At 40.3% G+C, this 16,144-nt stretch overlaps 1 protein-coding gene and 1 long non-coding RNA gene across 2 annotated transcripts in view; one reads left to right on the forward strand and one right to left on the reverse strand.

The window, feature by feature from the left end:
- Nucleotides 1-3,012: 3,012 nt before the first annotated feature.
- The window catches only part of LOC137756191 (uncharacterized), a 97,396-nt gene continuing 84,264 nt past the window's right edge, over nucleotides 3,013-16,144 (forward strand). The window contains exon 1 of the long non-coding RNA XR_011072205.1: nucleotides 3,013-3,119. This is a non-coding gene — a long non-coding RNA (uncharacterized lncRNA). The remainder of the gene's footprint in view (nucleotides 3,120-16,144) is intronic.
- Nucleotides 4,517-5,738, reverse strand: CFAP53 (cilia and flagella associated protein 53). The gene is given in 5 exon segments (XM_068531107.1): nucleotides 4,517-4,602; nucleotides 4,605-4,645; nucleotides 4,647-5,268; nucleotides 5,271-5,567; nucleotides 5,570-5,738. Coding segments are annotated over 5 exon segments (1,158 nt in total). The 5' UTR covers nucleotides 5,682-5,738.

A 16,144-nucleotide genomic window follows, 5' to 3' on the forward strand; every position in this document is an offset into this window, starting at 1 on the left:
AGAATAAGGTTTAAAAAAAAATGAAGATATACGTGTATATATGTCTGTGTGTTTATATGTATATAGAAATACATCCTCTATATATACATATATCTCTTAATGTCATTTACATTAAGAGATATATGTATATGTGTGTGTGTATCTATATATACATATATACATATGTGTTTATATATATAAGTGTGAAACAAACAAAATTGACCTGCTAGTGGTGAAGAGACTTCAGCTCCCTATTTAGAATCAGTGGGAGGGTTTCCAGGGCTGTCAACTCACTCGCCAGGAAAGTCAACTCTCTATTGATACCTTGAATTGTACATATAAATACTGAGAAATGTATTTTAATTCCCCACAGACAAGTATTCTGAAAAAAGAGACAACAGGGGTGTTCTAAATTACTGGAAATCAAGTGGAAGAAGGACTGTAGCCATAGGAAAATAGGAACAAAGCATCCATTTCTATGTTGAGTACCTTGGAGGGAAATGTGTGAGGCTTTTAAAAAGAACTTCATTCCATTTAATGCCCCCTGGCTGCATGAGTTCCTCTGAAATGGCCATACTGTTTAATGTCAAAATGAAGTGGAGTACCTAGAGATTATCATACTAAGTGAAGTAAGTCAGTCAAAGATAAATATCATATGATATGACTTGTATGCGGAATAAAAGAAATGATACAAATGAACTCATTTACAAAACAGAAACAGACTCACAGACATAGAAAACAAACTTACAATTACCAAAGGGGAAAAGTGGGGATGAGGAATAAATCAGGAATTTGGCTGTAACATACACACGCTACTATATATAAAATTGATAAACAACAAGGACCTACTATATAGCACAGGGAACTATACTCAATATTTTGTAATAACCTATATGGGAAAAGTATCTGAAAAAGACTATACATTTTATATATATATATATATATATATATATATATATATATATATATATATATATATATATATATATATATATAAAACTGAATCACTTTGCTGTACACCTGAAACTAACACACATTGTAAATCAACTATACTTCAATAAAAAAATATATGTAAAAAGATATTTTAAAAAATAAATAAAATAAAACTTTAAAAAATGAAGTGGAGTGACCCTACTATGGAAAATAATACAGTAGTTATCTACTTTCAGTTTCTTACCCTTGCCACGATAGGCTAGCTGTGTCACTGCCATCCTCACACACACATCGAATGCCTAGAATCTTTTAGTGACTTGACACCATTCATAGGATAAAAGCTCCTTATCGCCAAACCAGGGAATGCATTCTCCCAAGGTCCCCATCTGACCAGCTCTGACTCTTGTCTACCCGGCCAACCTCATGTCCTCACCTGTGGCTTACGCTCCAGCTAAACCAGTCTGCTTGCAGTTACACCAACACGTCGTGCTCTGCAGTGCTGTCCAGCCTTTGCAGGTGTGTCCCTTCTGCCTGGACTCCTTTTCCCAGTCCTATTTGCTTGACAAACATCATTTTAATCTCTTGCAGGGATCTCCTTGATGAGGCACATAAACCCAGAGTTAATACCTTGTTCCCTGTGCTACTTATATCTTTGCTTCCATAACACATACATTTTTTTTCTATCTGCAATAGTAAGGATAACACTTCCGTCTAGTACCTAAATAAGTGGGGGATTTTTGCTTTGGAAAAATAGTCAATTATACTGTATACAGCCATAGGCTTTGGGATTAAACTGCTTGTGTTTAAATCTGAATTCTACCTCTTATTACCTGTGAGACCTTGGATATTTATCTTCTCTGGGCCTCAGATTCCTCATCTATCAAGTGGGGATGGTAATACTAACACTCCAGGGGATTTCTGTGAAGATGAATTGAGATAGTCTAAGCCAAGTGATTGTTGCAGGTATGTTCCCAACAAAGGTGTATTATTTTGTCTATTAACTTAGGGAAGAAGGATGCTCATTGTCAGGAATTGGCCAAAGTAATGCTAGAGCATAATTAGGCCATTTTCAAGACACTGCAGGACGTCTGTTCTATTTTCCTCTCTTGCTTGTACACATCAGCTGCTTACAAAGCTGACTCAGGATAAGGACACCAGCCTTGTCAGTCACCTAGGGAGACCCCTCTGTCTTGCTGTTTCCAGACTCCCCCAAAGGTTCCAATCAAATTGTCAGCATATAGTACTGCTGGTTTGGGACACAGACAGCCCCAAATTCAGCCTTCTCCCAAATTCCATGCCATATTTTGTCACCTGAGCCTTTAAAGTTTTGCCATTTTAAGTCTCTTTTGAGTAGGTCTAGCTGCTTCTGAACCCATTACAAGAATCTTCTTGGGAAGGAATGAAGGAAATGGTTCTGGCAGGTTCTAGCACTCCTCCTATAATCTAAGGATCTCAGACATTAGCCACCATTCTCTCCTTTACTTCCTGCCTCAAACAGCACATCAATAGGCAAGTATACGGTGGGAGCTCTGCAGGTAACAGCGTGGCTTTCCAGCACAGGCAGCCCAAAAGCTCATTTAAACCAGTCATACTGTCGTGGTTTGCTAACTATTGTCTTTACCACTGAATTCTATGTTCTGGGTAAGTCCAGGGCGCAGACCACGGTGGAAAGGTTCCAGGCCAACCTTTGTGCTGGTGAAGCCCAATTAAGCAGAAGTACACCAGGCAGGAAGCACTCCTGCCTATAGGTCAGTGTGTGTCTCACAAGTGGCTTTTTGAACAAAATCCAGTGCCATTTATTTGGTTAGATAATCCAAGGCGTACTTTCATTAACCAGAGTCAATATATCTCTTTCCTCCAAAATGAAAGATACATTTAAGTTCTCTGGCTTTCTCTTTAGTGGCAGATGAAGGCAATTTAAGAAACTGACTAAGAAGAATTCCCCTTGGATTCATCCTTCTACCTTCCTCCAAGCGCAGCATTAAAGATGAAACAGCATCACGCTGTACTGAGCAAGGCACCAGATTATACTTTAACAAAGCTAATGTGAGCTTTGATCTTTAACCCTTGAATAGTGGTCACAGAGAGCAGTTTCATTTAATCTATTAGCATCTATAAACACAGTTCCAGGCATTTACTTTTAGAGAAAATAACCTGCTCATTTCAGTGGAACAAGATGGACAGCCAAGGTCAATGAAGCAGCAAAAGTAAGTTTTCCAGCCCGTGGTGGAGGCGGAATGGGGGATGACTTTTTTTTTTTTTAATGGTATTTAACAAATAGCATCTGAATGGAATTTTAAATCAAAACCCCAGATGATAAAATCTTGGCAGAAGAACCTACTTTTTTTAGCACATTTTTTTTTTTACCTTCTGACATCTGTTCTTCTCACTTTCTGAAATAACCATTTCACTTAGCTAATGCTGTGAGGTATGGGCTGGGAAGTTACTCATTTTCTCCCTCACCCATAGAAACAATTTCTCAAGACTTAAAGGAGATTTTTTTTACCCACCTCTTTCATATGAGGTAAATCCTTACCAAACTTGAGAAACAATCAAAATTCAGAAAGTCTCAGAGCTACCTCATGGAATCCTGGCTTGCTTTTCTCAGGCAGGAGAAATATATCACTTGCCCCACCTACAGGTATGACTTGGAATTGCCTGTAAAGGGGATTCTGGGAGCAGAAGGTCTTTTAACTGAATTTCAAATTTAAACCAAACACCATGAAAGACAGAGCAGAGATAAGAGAGAATTAAGAGATAAAATTTCTATTCTCAAAGAACATATAATGTGTGGGAAAAGTAAAACTACTTAGAAATTATAACAAAAGTGTAATATATAATTTGCCAAGGATTCTGTGAAGATGGTAGGTTCACTACATGTGCTTGACCCCTTTCTCTCCCCAGGGTGCCCACTGAGACCCTGAAGACTTGTTTTGTATAAGTTTGGGGCGGGAAGGAGGGAGGGAAATGTTAGCCAGCTGTAGAGTCAGGAGGGGGAGGGGTCCCACCTGCACAGCAAAGATCAAGGGCTCCTGGCCACAGCCTGGGGCAGCCAAGTGATTTCCCTGTAAGGCCCTGGGACAGGGGGGGCAGAAAAACCCTAGCCCCTGAGAAGAGGCTAGCACATCCAGAGGAGCCTGGGCCAAAAATCCATGGTTACTGCAGATACTTGAGAAGGTCAGCCAGCTGTCCAGGCCTGTCACCTCAGTGACCCCAGGAGGGGCTGCCAGTTTCCAGAAGAGGCCTGCCCGGCTGAGCCAAACTGTTCCCCTCTGGTGTTGACTTTCTTTGCCTCGAGATCAGGAGAAGCCCAGGAATCTGGTGGCTTCTGTCCCTATCCATTCATCCCGAGATCACAGCTCGTTGGCCCATTGTCACCAGCCGCCTGGAGTAGTAAAGCAATTTTTTTTTTTCTGTCTGCCAATTCACAACTCTCATGGAAACAGATCGCCAGTTCTAAGGAATCTCCCTCCTAATAATAATATGCTGGGCTGCTTGTGGGTCTGCAAGGATGGTGATACTTTGTTATTTTTAAAGAACATACAAGCATATTGTAGTCAAAAATATTAAAAGACTGAGAAAAAGTATGTTGGTGTTTATGAGACTATGCTGGAAGCTTATTATGACAAACTGTCCGCATGGGGTGCATGTTTCTGGATGACACCTGATGGGTGATCCAGATCTCCTGGTCTTGTCCTGACAAACCTTGTTTGCTGCTATCTCTGCTTCAAACTTCGTCCTCCTCTGCTTCCTGAGACTGCAGCTGGTAGGATATTTGCATGTGCAGTAGCCTGCTGTACTCTTGGGCTAAACCTTAGCCTCTTGCAAAATTCTCCTACTCTCTGTTAAGTTCTTCAAGACCTTCATTTGTGAGATCCCGTTCCATAGCACCTTCTTCCTGTTCTTTTCCTTTTATTTGCAAGCTTTCTTGTGCTTGAACTTTTCTTGTACACATGACCTCATTCCCACGTTGTTTCCTTTCCTTCCTGTCAAGTGGCAGCAAACTGTCTTTCTCAGCCAACTTCTTTTCCTTCTTTTCCTCTATTATTCTGTCCAATTCTTTCTCCCAAGCAGCCTCCTCTTCACATTGCTCTGCTACATATCCCTGAGAAAGCTTCCGTTTTCTTCCCATGTCTTCTCTTTTTTTTGCTCCTTTGTTATCAGTCTCTTCGTGGAACTTTTGAAGGGCCCTTTGCATGAGCTTCATGTTCAAGTCCTGCTCTGTTCTCTCTTCCTGTTGAATAAGTCCTACCTTCTCTCAGAGGGCATTTTGCAAAAAGGTCCTAATTTCCTGCTTTGTCTTCTCTTCCTTTAGCTTATCCTGTTCTTTCTCAAGTTTACCCTTTGTACTGTTGTTTCTCCTCTTCTCTGTCGCTGCACCACCTGCCCTTGTGCTTTGATGCTAGTGGCCTGGGCGCCCAGCCCCAGGTGTGTGTTCTCCACCAGCTCTTCCTGTCTCCTCGCCTCCTGGGCGTCTCAGCTTTTCTTGGCTCATCGGTCTTCCTCCCAGGATTGTGAGAACATCTCCTCTTCCACCAGCGTCTACCTCTTCAGTTCTTCACTGAATTCTGCCTGTGCTTTCCACTCCTCACACACCTTCTGATGGATATAAAGCAACTCAACATGGACCTTCTCACAGCACTACTTGAATTGCCATCTAACTTTTCAGCCACAAAACTCTGTCTTTATTTTTCTTTTTTCTCTTTCAATAATGATTTTTCTTCTCATTCTTTGTTTTCCTCCTCAATTGTTTCTTCTTTCAACTGCATTTCAGTAAAATACTGATTCTCTTCTGATGTTAAATGTTCATATAGCTTATTTCATCTTTTGTCAGTGTAGATGGAATACTGTACTTAAATTTTTTTTAATATATTGAGGTAACATTGGTTTATAACATATATAGGTTTCATGTGTACAACATTATATTTCACCTAATGTATACACTACAGTGTGCTCACCACCAAAAGCTTAGCTTCTATCCATTGTGATACATAATTCCCTTTACCTGTTCAGACCTTCCCACATACCTTCCCCTCTGGTAACCATTACTCTGTTCTCTGTATCTACATGTTTATTTTTGTTTGGTTTGGTTTATTTACTTGTTTATTTATTTACCACATATGAGTGAATTCATAAGGTATTTGTCTTTCTCCATCTGGCGTATTTCACTTAGAATAATATCCTCAAGATCCATCTATATGGATCTATATGCAAATGGCAAGATTTCATATTTTTCTGGCTTAGTAGTATTCCATTGTATATATATATATATATACCACATCTTTATATCCATTCATCCATTGATGAGTACTTAGGTTATTTCCATATCTTGGGTATTGTAAATAATGCTGCCATGAACATAGGGGTGTATACAACTTTTTGAATTAGTTTTTTCATACTCTTCAAAAAATATCCAGAGTGGAATAGCTGGGTCATATGTTAGTTCTATTCTCAATATTTTGAGGAATCTCCACATTGTTTTTTTAACTATTTATTTATTTATTTATTATTTTTGGCTGTGTTGGGTCTTCATTTCTGTGTGAAGGCTTTCTCTAGTTGCGGCAAGTGGGGGCCACTCTTCATCGCGGTGCGCGGGCCTCTCACTATCGTGGCCTCTCTTGTTGCGGAGCACAGGCTCCAGACACGCGCAGGCTCAGTAGTTGTGGCTCACGGGCCTAGTTGCTCCGCGGCATGTGGGATCTTCCCAGACCAGGGCTCGAACCCGTGTCCCCTGCATTGGCAGGCAGATTCTCAACCACTGCGCCACCAGGGAAGCCCTCCACATTGTTTTACATAGTGACTGCACCAATTTATATTCCCACCAACAGTGTGTGAGGTGTTTCTCCACCTCCTTTCCAACACTTGTTATTTCTTGCCTTTTTGATAATAGCCATTCTAACAGGTGAGAGGTGATAGCTCACTGTGGTTTTGATTTTCATTTCTCTAATAACTAGTGATGTTAAACATCTTTCCATGTGACTATTGGCCATCTGTATGTGTTCTTTGGAAAAATGTCTATTCAACTCCTTGCCCATTATTAAAGCAGGTTGTTTTTTTGCTGTTGTTGAGTTGTATGAGTTCTTTATGTATTTTGGATATTAACCCCTCATCAGATATATGATTTTCAAATATCTTCTCCCATTTGGTGGGTTGTCTTTTCATTTGGTTGATGGTTTCCTTTGCTGTGCGAAGCTTTTAGTTTGATGCAGCCCCATTTGTTTACTTTTGTTTCCTTGTCTGAGGAGATGTATCCAGAAAGATATTGCCAAGACCAATGTCTGCACAAAGTCCTGTATGCAAATTTTCATAGCAGCTTTGTTCACAGTAGCTGAAACCTAGGAACAATCCAAATATCTATGAAATACTAATATGAAATAAAAGGAATGAACTACTGCTATACAAAACAACATAGAAGGATCTTAAAATCATTACACTAAGTAACAGAATCCAGACACAAAAGATAGCATATGGTATGATTTCATTCACATAGAGTTCTATCTGAAAGGAAAGCTATAGTGACATATAGTAGACCAGTGGTTGCTAGGGCTTGGGGGTCCCTAGGGGTTGGGGGTAAGAACAAGGGATATATGAAAAAGGGCATAAGACATATTAGGGTGATGGAAATTTTCTTTATCTTATTTGTGGTTATGGTTATTCAACTGTTGTCAAAACTCATCAATTGTACCATTAAAATGGATAAATTTTAGTGTATGTAAATTATACTTTAAAAATCTAACTAATTTAAAAATACCTAATAAAGTCTGTCATTTAATAATAGTACTATTATGAGTTGTGGGACTCACTGCTACCTCTTGGGATTTTTGCTGCATAAGCATCATACCTGTAGCAATATGCTTGATACTATCTATTAATTCTTAAGGGTTTACTATATGGCAGGCACTTTTTTGAATGATTTTACAGTTTTTGATAAAATAATCTTTCTAACAGCCCTGTGAGGGAAGTATTGTTATCTCCATCTGACAGAGGAGGAAACTAATCACAAAAATATTAATTAACAGCTAGTAAGTGTCAAATTTACATTTTGAAACAGGTAATTTGACTTTAGAGACCAGATTCTTAACCATGACTGCACGGTGAGAGGCAAACACAGGAAATGTACATGTCAATACACTGCAGTCTGTTTAATCTCCCAAATGAAGGGTTTATGCAAATAGTAAGTCCTATGAATTCAAGAAGGGTGAGACTTGGCATGGGAAACCTTCATTGGGAAAGGTAATTCTAGTTCAGCGTCTTAAAGTTTGAGAAAGATTTGAATGGTTGAGTAGCATCAGAAAATGCGACTTTCTGAAAGTCACCTGATGTTAGACAAGGCACTTTACTTCTCATAAAGCCAATCATTTCATTCTTGGACTCAACTGTGATATTCTCAGTAATAAAGGGTGAACACTCACAGTCGCTTCTAAGCAAAAGTCATGTCAATTTGTTAATTGTAATTTGGTGTGCTTTAAAATCAAAGGTAATTCTTTCCTGAAACTTTAACATCTGTTATTAGATTAGACATTAAAAGCCGTATTCAGAGAGAATTTTAAAATATTGAAGCCAAACCTTTCACACTTTTTTTTTTAAACTGTACTGTTATTTTTCTTCATCTTCTTTTTTTAAAGTATTTGTTTATTTATTTATTTATGGCTGTGTTGGGTCTTCGTTTCTGTGCGAGGGCTTTCTCTAGTTGTGGCAAGTGGGGGGCCACTCTTCATCGCGGTGCGCGGGCCTCTCACTATCGCGGCCTCTCTTGTTGCGGAGCACAGGCTCCAGACGCGCAGGCTCAGTAGTTGTGGCTCACGGGCCTAGTTGCTCCGCGGCATGTGGGATCTTCCCAGACCAGGGCTCGAACCTGTGTGCCCTGCATTGGCTGGCAGGCAGATTCTCAACCACTGCGTCACCAGGGAAGCCCCCTTTCACACTTTTGAAAAAAGAAATTGCTTCAAATGTTGTGCTCCAGTCACTCCAGCAGATGGCAATACAATCATAGTTTAAAAAATTGTTTCACTCTCCAACTTAAAAAAAAAAAAAAAGACAAAACCAACTTTATTTATTTATTTACCTCTGTGGTGAGTCCTTCTCTGTGGCAAGCTAAAACAATGAATTCTACACAAGATTTTTAAAGATTGCAAAGCTTTCTAACACCCTGATTATAAAGGACTTTAAATGCTAAACTAAACACTGATCTTTATTCTGTAGAAAATGGGGAAAAGGTACATGGTTTTTGAGTCAGGACTGACACGGTCAGAACTGTACATTAGGAAAATCACTCCAACAGGAAAATGACGCGCGGAAGGATGTGGAAAGAGGGAATAAATATTGCTTGAAATGGTCTAGAACAGAAGTAATAGGAACTTGATCTTGGCCATGGCAGTAAAGACTATGGCTTAGATGAGGAAAATAACTGCAGGCATATAAGTGAGAGACCTGAGCAATTGATTGAACGTTAGAAGTTCCCAAGAAGGAAGAGCCAAAGATAACTCTTGTGTTTTAATCCTGGTTTGGGCGAAAGCTTACTAGAAGGAGCAGGAATGGGTTTGGACCAGAGGGAAGTTTTTGCAGTGCCATGATGCACCTATATGCTGATTTAACTTAGCAGTTGACCAGCCAGTCTGCTGTTTCGATGAGAAGCAAAATTTAAGAGACAGATGCACGCATGGTGGGTATTTGCAGCCACAGGAGTAGATGAGAAAGTCTGAGAGAGAAAAAGGCTGAAGTCCTAGAAACCTTCTGGAGAATGCTTGCATTTAGGAGAAACTGATGATAGGATTAAGCTTAGCAGGATTTTCAGGTGAGCATGCTGTCTTCAAGGGCCTACGAACTAGGACAAATGGAACAAGAGTAACAGATATTTCACCAACTTTGAGATCCTTTGTAAAGAGGTCATTGGACTTTGAGAAACCATTAAACAAATGGATGGAGGCAGAAAGATTATTATGAGAAAGGAATGGAGAGCTTAAGAAAAAGTGTAAACTCTCTTTTTAAAAATTTTTTTGACTACGTTGGGTCTTCGTTGCTGCACGCGGGCTTTCTCTAGTTGCGGGGAGCGGGGGCCACTCTTCCTTGCGGTGCGCATGCTTATTGAAGTGGCTTCTCTTGTTGTGGAGCATGGGCTCTAGGCACGTGGGCTTCAATAGTTGCAGCACATGGGCTCAGTAGTTGTGGCTCGCGGGCCCTAGAGAGCTCCGAGGCATGTGGGATCTTCCCGTACCAGGGATCGAACCCGTGTCCCCTGCATTGGCAGGCGGATTCTTAACCACTGCACCACCAGGGAAGTCCCTGTAAACTCTCTTTTGAGAAGTTTGGCAGTGAAGGGAAGGGAAGACCTGGTTCTGTAGATTGACTGGACAGGGGGGACAAGGGGAAATTTTTATACAACACAGAGCTGTCCGTATGTTTGTATCTGCTGTGAAGGAGACATTTGAAATTATACGAAAACTGTTTTCCTTTTTCTTCTTAAATGGCATCTAGATAATTTAATGAAACTGCATAACTTCATTTTACTAGAAATTTGTAGATGTAAGAAAAAATGGGAAATATAATTTGACAGTGAATGTTACAACATGTTTCTCATTATTTATTATTTATCCAGTGTCTACCTGGCTCCTCTCTGTTGCTGATGCCTGAAGCTTTGGGACTATGAAACTTAGTCATGCTAATCAAGTCTGTCCCCAGAGTCCAAGATCTTTTGAAATGGCAGCGAGTGATAGCTCTGAAGGGGCTGCTGTAGCATCAACCAAGCATTTAGAATCATAGAAAACTCTAAAGCGCATTGCTCTGTTATGATATGTGAGATGTGAGCATGTTTTCTTGTCCAAACTTTTAATTCTGCCCTTTCTGTTGTTGTTGTTGTTGTTGTTTTCTTAAGGAAAAGAAAAATCAGTTGGCAATGCTTTATCTTGTTGGCAGAATTCCTGAGGTATAGAATTTGCTTCTTGCCACTAGAACTTTTGTGTCATGGTGTCATTTTTGTGCAAAGGAATCTGCAGAGACTGCCAGTTGAATCTGTCTGAGGAAAAAATAACATAGCCTTGAGTTGCAAACAACCAAGTCTGCCATCAAATATGATAAACATACTGGTTTCATTAAAAACTAATAGCAAGACAGAATTTTCAAGCACAGAGACAATGGAAAGTAAAGACAGGGAGAAGATGGGGGGAAATCCTCCAGGAACTCTTATGTGTTCTTTACAGCACAAACAGTTTGTTTATAAATTCCCAAACACCTGTCTCTGCTTTCAATTCTTTTAAACCACCCTGTACCATTTCTGTCAACATCAAGTGAAAGATGACGAAATTACTCCCGCCTGCTAGGTATCTCACCCCACATGTTGACATGTTTGGAGGGCCGGGAATGTTGCGCTCTGGTAAAAGATAGGGCCACCATGGACGGCTGCACAATACAATTTTTGTGTATATCAGAACCCAAACACAGAAAGCGAAGAAATCAACTTTTTTTTTTTTTTTTTTTTTTTTTTTTACATCTGTAAAGATCAGAAATGCAATTTTAACTCCGACTTTCAATAAACAGAGATTTATTTTTAACGGGGAGGGCATGTCATTCATTTACTCCTTTTTATATTTTTTGCAGAATCGATTCATTAGGTGGTGAACGCATTAAACACCTATTATCCTGATCATTGCTTTGGAAGTAGTGGGAATCCAAATTCATAGAGAAAACAGATTCTCAAAATAGATCCGCCTACTTTCAATAAAGCTGTTTTCTTAGGTTAGATCTTAAGATCCTTAAGGACAGGAACTTGTGCTTATCCTTTTTTATTTTTTATTTACTTATGTGTTTATTTTTGTCATACAGTGTATTTTTAAAATACTACCTGTTTAACTCTCTTAAATTTTGACAATCACTTTCAGTTTTCAAGTCAACGGCCATTCCCACTTCTGAGCCAACAAAACCTTTATTCCATTTAACTCTCTGGTGGCAATGGACTCTAGAAAAGGAGGGAGGTCCTCCCCCCAGCCCAGGAGGTGAATGGTGATTGGTTTTAAACCAAATTGGGCTGGCTCTCCTACGTCCTCATTTATGATTGGTTTAGAGTGGGACATATAAACCGGTTCTGGCCAATGAGATCTGAGGGGAAGTCTGTGGGGACTTTTGAGAGTTTTTTCTCTTCTGATGCAAAGAGGGAAGCGTAGAAGAGACCCTTTCACCTTTCCTACTTTTTAATACAACTGTGTGAGGACATCATGTTTGTAGCAGTGCCACACTCGCGGGGAAAGGTAGAGAACTGAAAAGAGCTGAAGCAGAATGCTCACTTAGTGGCAGGATTCACCAACGTTGGAAATTACTTTTGGGCTTCCGGCCATGAGAGATGATAATAAATGCCCTCATGACTTCAGCCACATTTAGTTGGATATTTTGTACTTTGTAGCCAAAAACATTCTGAGGCAGCAATTTAAAAAGATCTCTCACATTACCTCATTGATTCTGCTAATAATCTTGTGTTATTTAGAGTCTACAGAGGACGTCGAGACTCAATGTTGAGCTGACTTGACTAACATTGCAAAACTAGTAGGTGGCAGACCTAACACTGAAATCCTAGCTTTGGATGACCCTGCACGTGCTCTGGGTAATGCACTTGATTGTTTAACTTGGGCTGAGTAAGGACGAGTAAAGATTTGCTGAGATGAGTGGAGCTCCAATCTTGGGGAAATTTCCTTTATTCCTCAGGCAATCCCTCATGAACTTTCAGGTCTGCTAAAGGCTGGTCTCTTCCTAACACTCTGGGGGAGTCCATTGTTAGTATTCCTAGACATAAAGATTTGGAAGGAAATTCTTTTTCACATTTGTCCCGTCTTCTTCCTGCTTTTCACTGATTTGTACTGAAAATTCAGTCTGCTCTTACTAAAAATGGAATGCCCTGTTCCGAGAACCTCACTGTTATCTGTGAGGTGAGATGGAGTCCAGCCTCACAGGAGAACTCCTGCCCTTCCTCTTTCTGATCATTTATCTTCCTTGGGCATGGGTAAGTGTGATTCCCAATTCCACTTCTATTTCCAAAGGAGGGGATAGCTTCTCTGCTTCATACTGGCTCTGACTTAGACCTGTGACCATCCCTGGATCTTACCAGGCCCATTTCCACACTCTTTAAACTTCACAAATGCCTAGCACAAAATCCCTGCCTCCCCTGCCTTGTAAACTACTTCTGGGAGCAGGTGTGATTTTTATCACTCTCTATCTTAACATGGGTTTCTTAGAAAACAAAGCCCAATGTATAAGCTTAGAAGCTAATGCTTTATTGGGGGTTCAGTCCCGGGAAATCTAGAGTGCAGAACAGTGGGTGCATTAACAGATCCAGCAGTGCTCTAATCCAGTTTCTTCTTGGCAGTTGGTGTCATATGTGGGATCTATAATGGTGACTCCACTGGCATTTGGTGCCTGCCTCTGGAACCACTCTTGCTGGCCAGTAATCAAAACAAGTGGTCAAGTGTGGGCAGGAAGGGTCTGTTGAGTTAGACTTATTGGCTTTGAGTGACGCAGAAACTGGGTCCGAACCCAATCTGTGTTCCCAGCAAGCTGAGAAGCCATCTCTTTTTTTTTCCTTCTAGTTTTATTGAGGTATAATTGGCATACACTGCTGTACGAGTTTAAGGCGTACAGCATAATGATTTGAAAGACATTTCTTCTTTTTTCCTCAGTTTTCCTCACTTTAAAGGGGTTGGATCTCTCCTAGAGATTGATATCCTCACTCCTGCGTCTCTAGTGCTTACCTGTTCCTCCAGAGCCATAGGTAGATGAGCCAGTGCTTATTTTCATGGATGAATAAAGGAGTCCCTACCCACCCCCAAGAATGTGCAAATTATGAAATCCTATTTTGTGTCTTCACTGTGTGGAACATTCTTTAACCATAAAGGAATAAATTCCTTTTTAGGATCTGAGATCCTCTTGATATTGGCTAACTTGTATTGCTACAGTCATTACACTTTATCAGAACAAAACGTAAATTGGAAACTTTTGTCTTGTACAGTATGTTTTGATGGGTGCACCAAAATTTTTATTTTCTCTATTGCTTTCATAAAACACACAGAAACTGATGAGTTTGAATTATATAAACCCAAGAGGGACAGAAAGCATTAGATTAGTTCAAGGAGAAGGAGATGAGGCAGGAGATATAATTCAGATAATCAAAAATGGTTGTTTTAGTTCTGGAGCAGATTTTTAAATTATATTTTTTCTTCTTGTCTAAATTTTTCTATATTTGTAGAAAATTTTAAGAAAGGGTTTGCTTTTCTTTAATAATAAGCCAGTATCCACCAATGGAACTTCTTCTCTGTAAAAATCTCTCAGCAATATATTTGGAAACTCATGTCTATAAAGGCAGATTTGGAGACATAAGTCTGATTTAACTCCACATTTCAGCAGCAATACTTGAGCTGCATTCCTTTTAGCACTTGTCACCAACAAATACAATTTAGCCAATGATTCTTGATGAAAAGCATCACGTGTGCCGTGGGAAGCCCAGGGATCCCACTCTCTGTGGTGAGGACAGGCTCTCAGGCTCACTGTACCATATTCCCATCTCAGCTGCATATTGCAATGTGTTGACCAGGCCCTGCCTCTCATGACTTGTTTGTGATGGAACTGGAGCATTTTAGCTGCCCCCATAACCACAGCCCTGGAGCAGATTTAAGATCTGGGTGAAGTGCTCTGAGTTTTGGTCAACACTGTCAAAATAAAATAGCGTTCGAAGCAGAGTGGCTGCTGAGGAAAAAAGTCAACTACAGTTGTTCTGCTGGGTCTGATACTTCATTTTGGATACTAGAAAGAGCGGAGCGTCTGGATTTAGACCCAGTTCAGTTTTATTCCTGGCTTCATCGTTTATTAACTCTGTATATTAGAGTGTGTTTTAAAAAATTTCAGAATCTCAGTTTCTTCTCTGCAAATTGGGAACACTCGTTCTGACCTCAAAAGACTCCTGTGAATAGGAAATGAGAGGCTGAATGGAACTATAGGCTCACATCCTGACTCCTAGTAGGTCTTCATTAGAGTTCTACCTCTCTCTTCTCCTTCCTCCTCTGCCCAACACACCCTCCCTCCAACATTTCTACAGACCAGGTATCCCGTAGAACCTGGTGCTTGGCTTACACAGCAGTTCTCTCTGATTTGTCTTGACGCCTTCCATTGTCCATGCGAGGAAAGCGGTATTTTCTTTTCCCAGCTTCCTTTGCATCTAGAGATGGAAGACACACTTCTGGCCAATAGGACATAAAAGGATATCTCCCGAGAATTTTCAGGGAAAGTTTTGGTTTACTGATAAACAGACAGAAGCAGCTGGAAACACTCTTCTTCCTACCTTGAACGCCTGGATCTGGGACAGGCATTTTGTCACCATGTGGCAATAAGCATGCTAGAAAATCCAAAAGAATCACAGAGCCTTGCAGAGATGCAAGTCCTGACTTCGGCTTGTAGCTGCCTATTCCAGTTTTTCAGTACGTAAGAAAACAACTTTATTTGGTCAAGCCACTTGACATATATAATTAGGTAAATGGGACAGGGGTTAGAAGAAGAGGAGAAAGAAAGGGAGAGAAAGAGGGAGAGAGTATGAGAGAGAGACAGAGACAGAGAGAGAAACAAACAGACTACTCCCATAATACGCAGCTGGGGAAGCAAATCCTCTGATTTCTGAAGTTCTAAATATCAATGTGGCAGGCTACATAATGGTTCTCCCAAAGATATCCAGGTCTTAATCTCTGGAACCTGTGAACAATACCTTATATGGCAAAAAAGCCTCTGTAAATGTGATTAAGTTTAAGATTCTTGAGAATGAGCAGATTATCAGACTGGGCCCTAAATACAACCGTGTATAGCCTTATAAGAGGGAAGCAGAGAGAGACTGACACAAACACACACAGAACAGAAGACCAGTTGACCACAGAGGCAGAGATTGGACCCATGCGGTCACAAGCCAAGGAATACTGGCAGCCTCCAGAAGCTGGAAGAGGCAAGGAGTGGAAAGGATTCTCTACCAGAGCCTCTAAGGGACCACGGCCCTGTCAACACCTTGATCTCAGCGCAGTGATACAGACTTTGGACTTCGGTCTCCAGAACTGTGAGAAAACGCTTCTGTTGTTTTAAGCCACTCAGTTTGTGGTAATTTGTAACAGCAGCCACAGGACATTAATAGAGTTAGCTGTCAAAAATTGTATGATTTTATTTTAGGGTATGAGTAATAGTGATAAATGATATTTATTGAATGCCCTCTATGGATCAG

Source organism: Eschrichtius robustus, chromosome 2 (assembly GCF_028021215.1).
Source record: "Eschrichtius robustus isolate mEscRob2 chromosome 2, mEscRob2.pri, whole genome shotgun sequence".
Lineage (NCBI taxonomy): Eukaryota > Metazoa > Chordata > Mammalia > Artiodactyla > Eschrichtiidae > Eschrichtius > Eschrichtius robustus.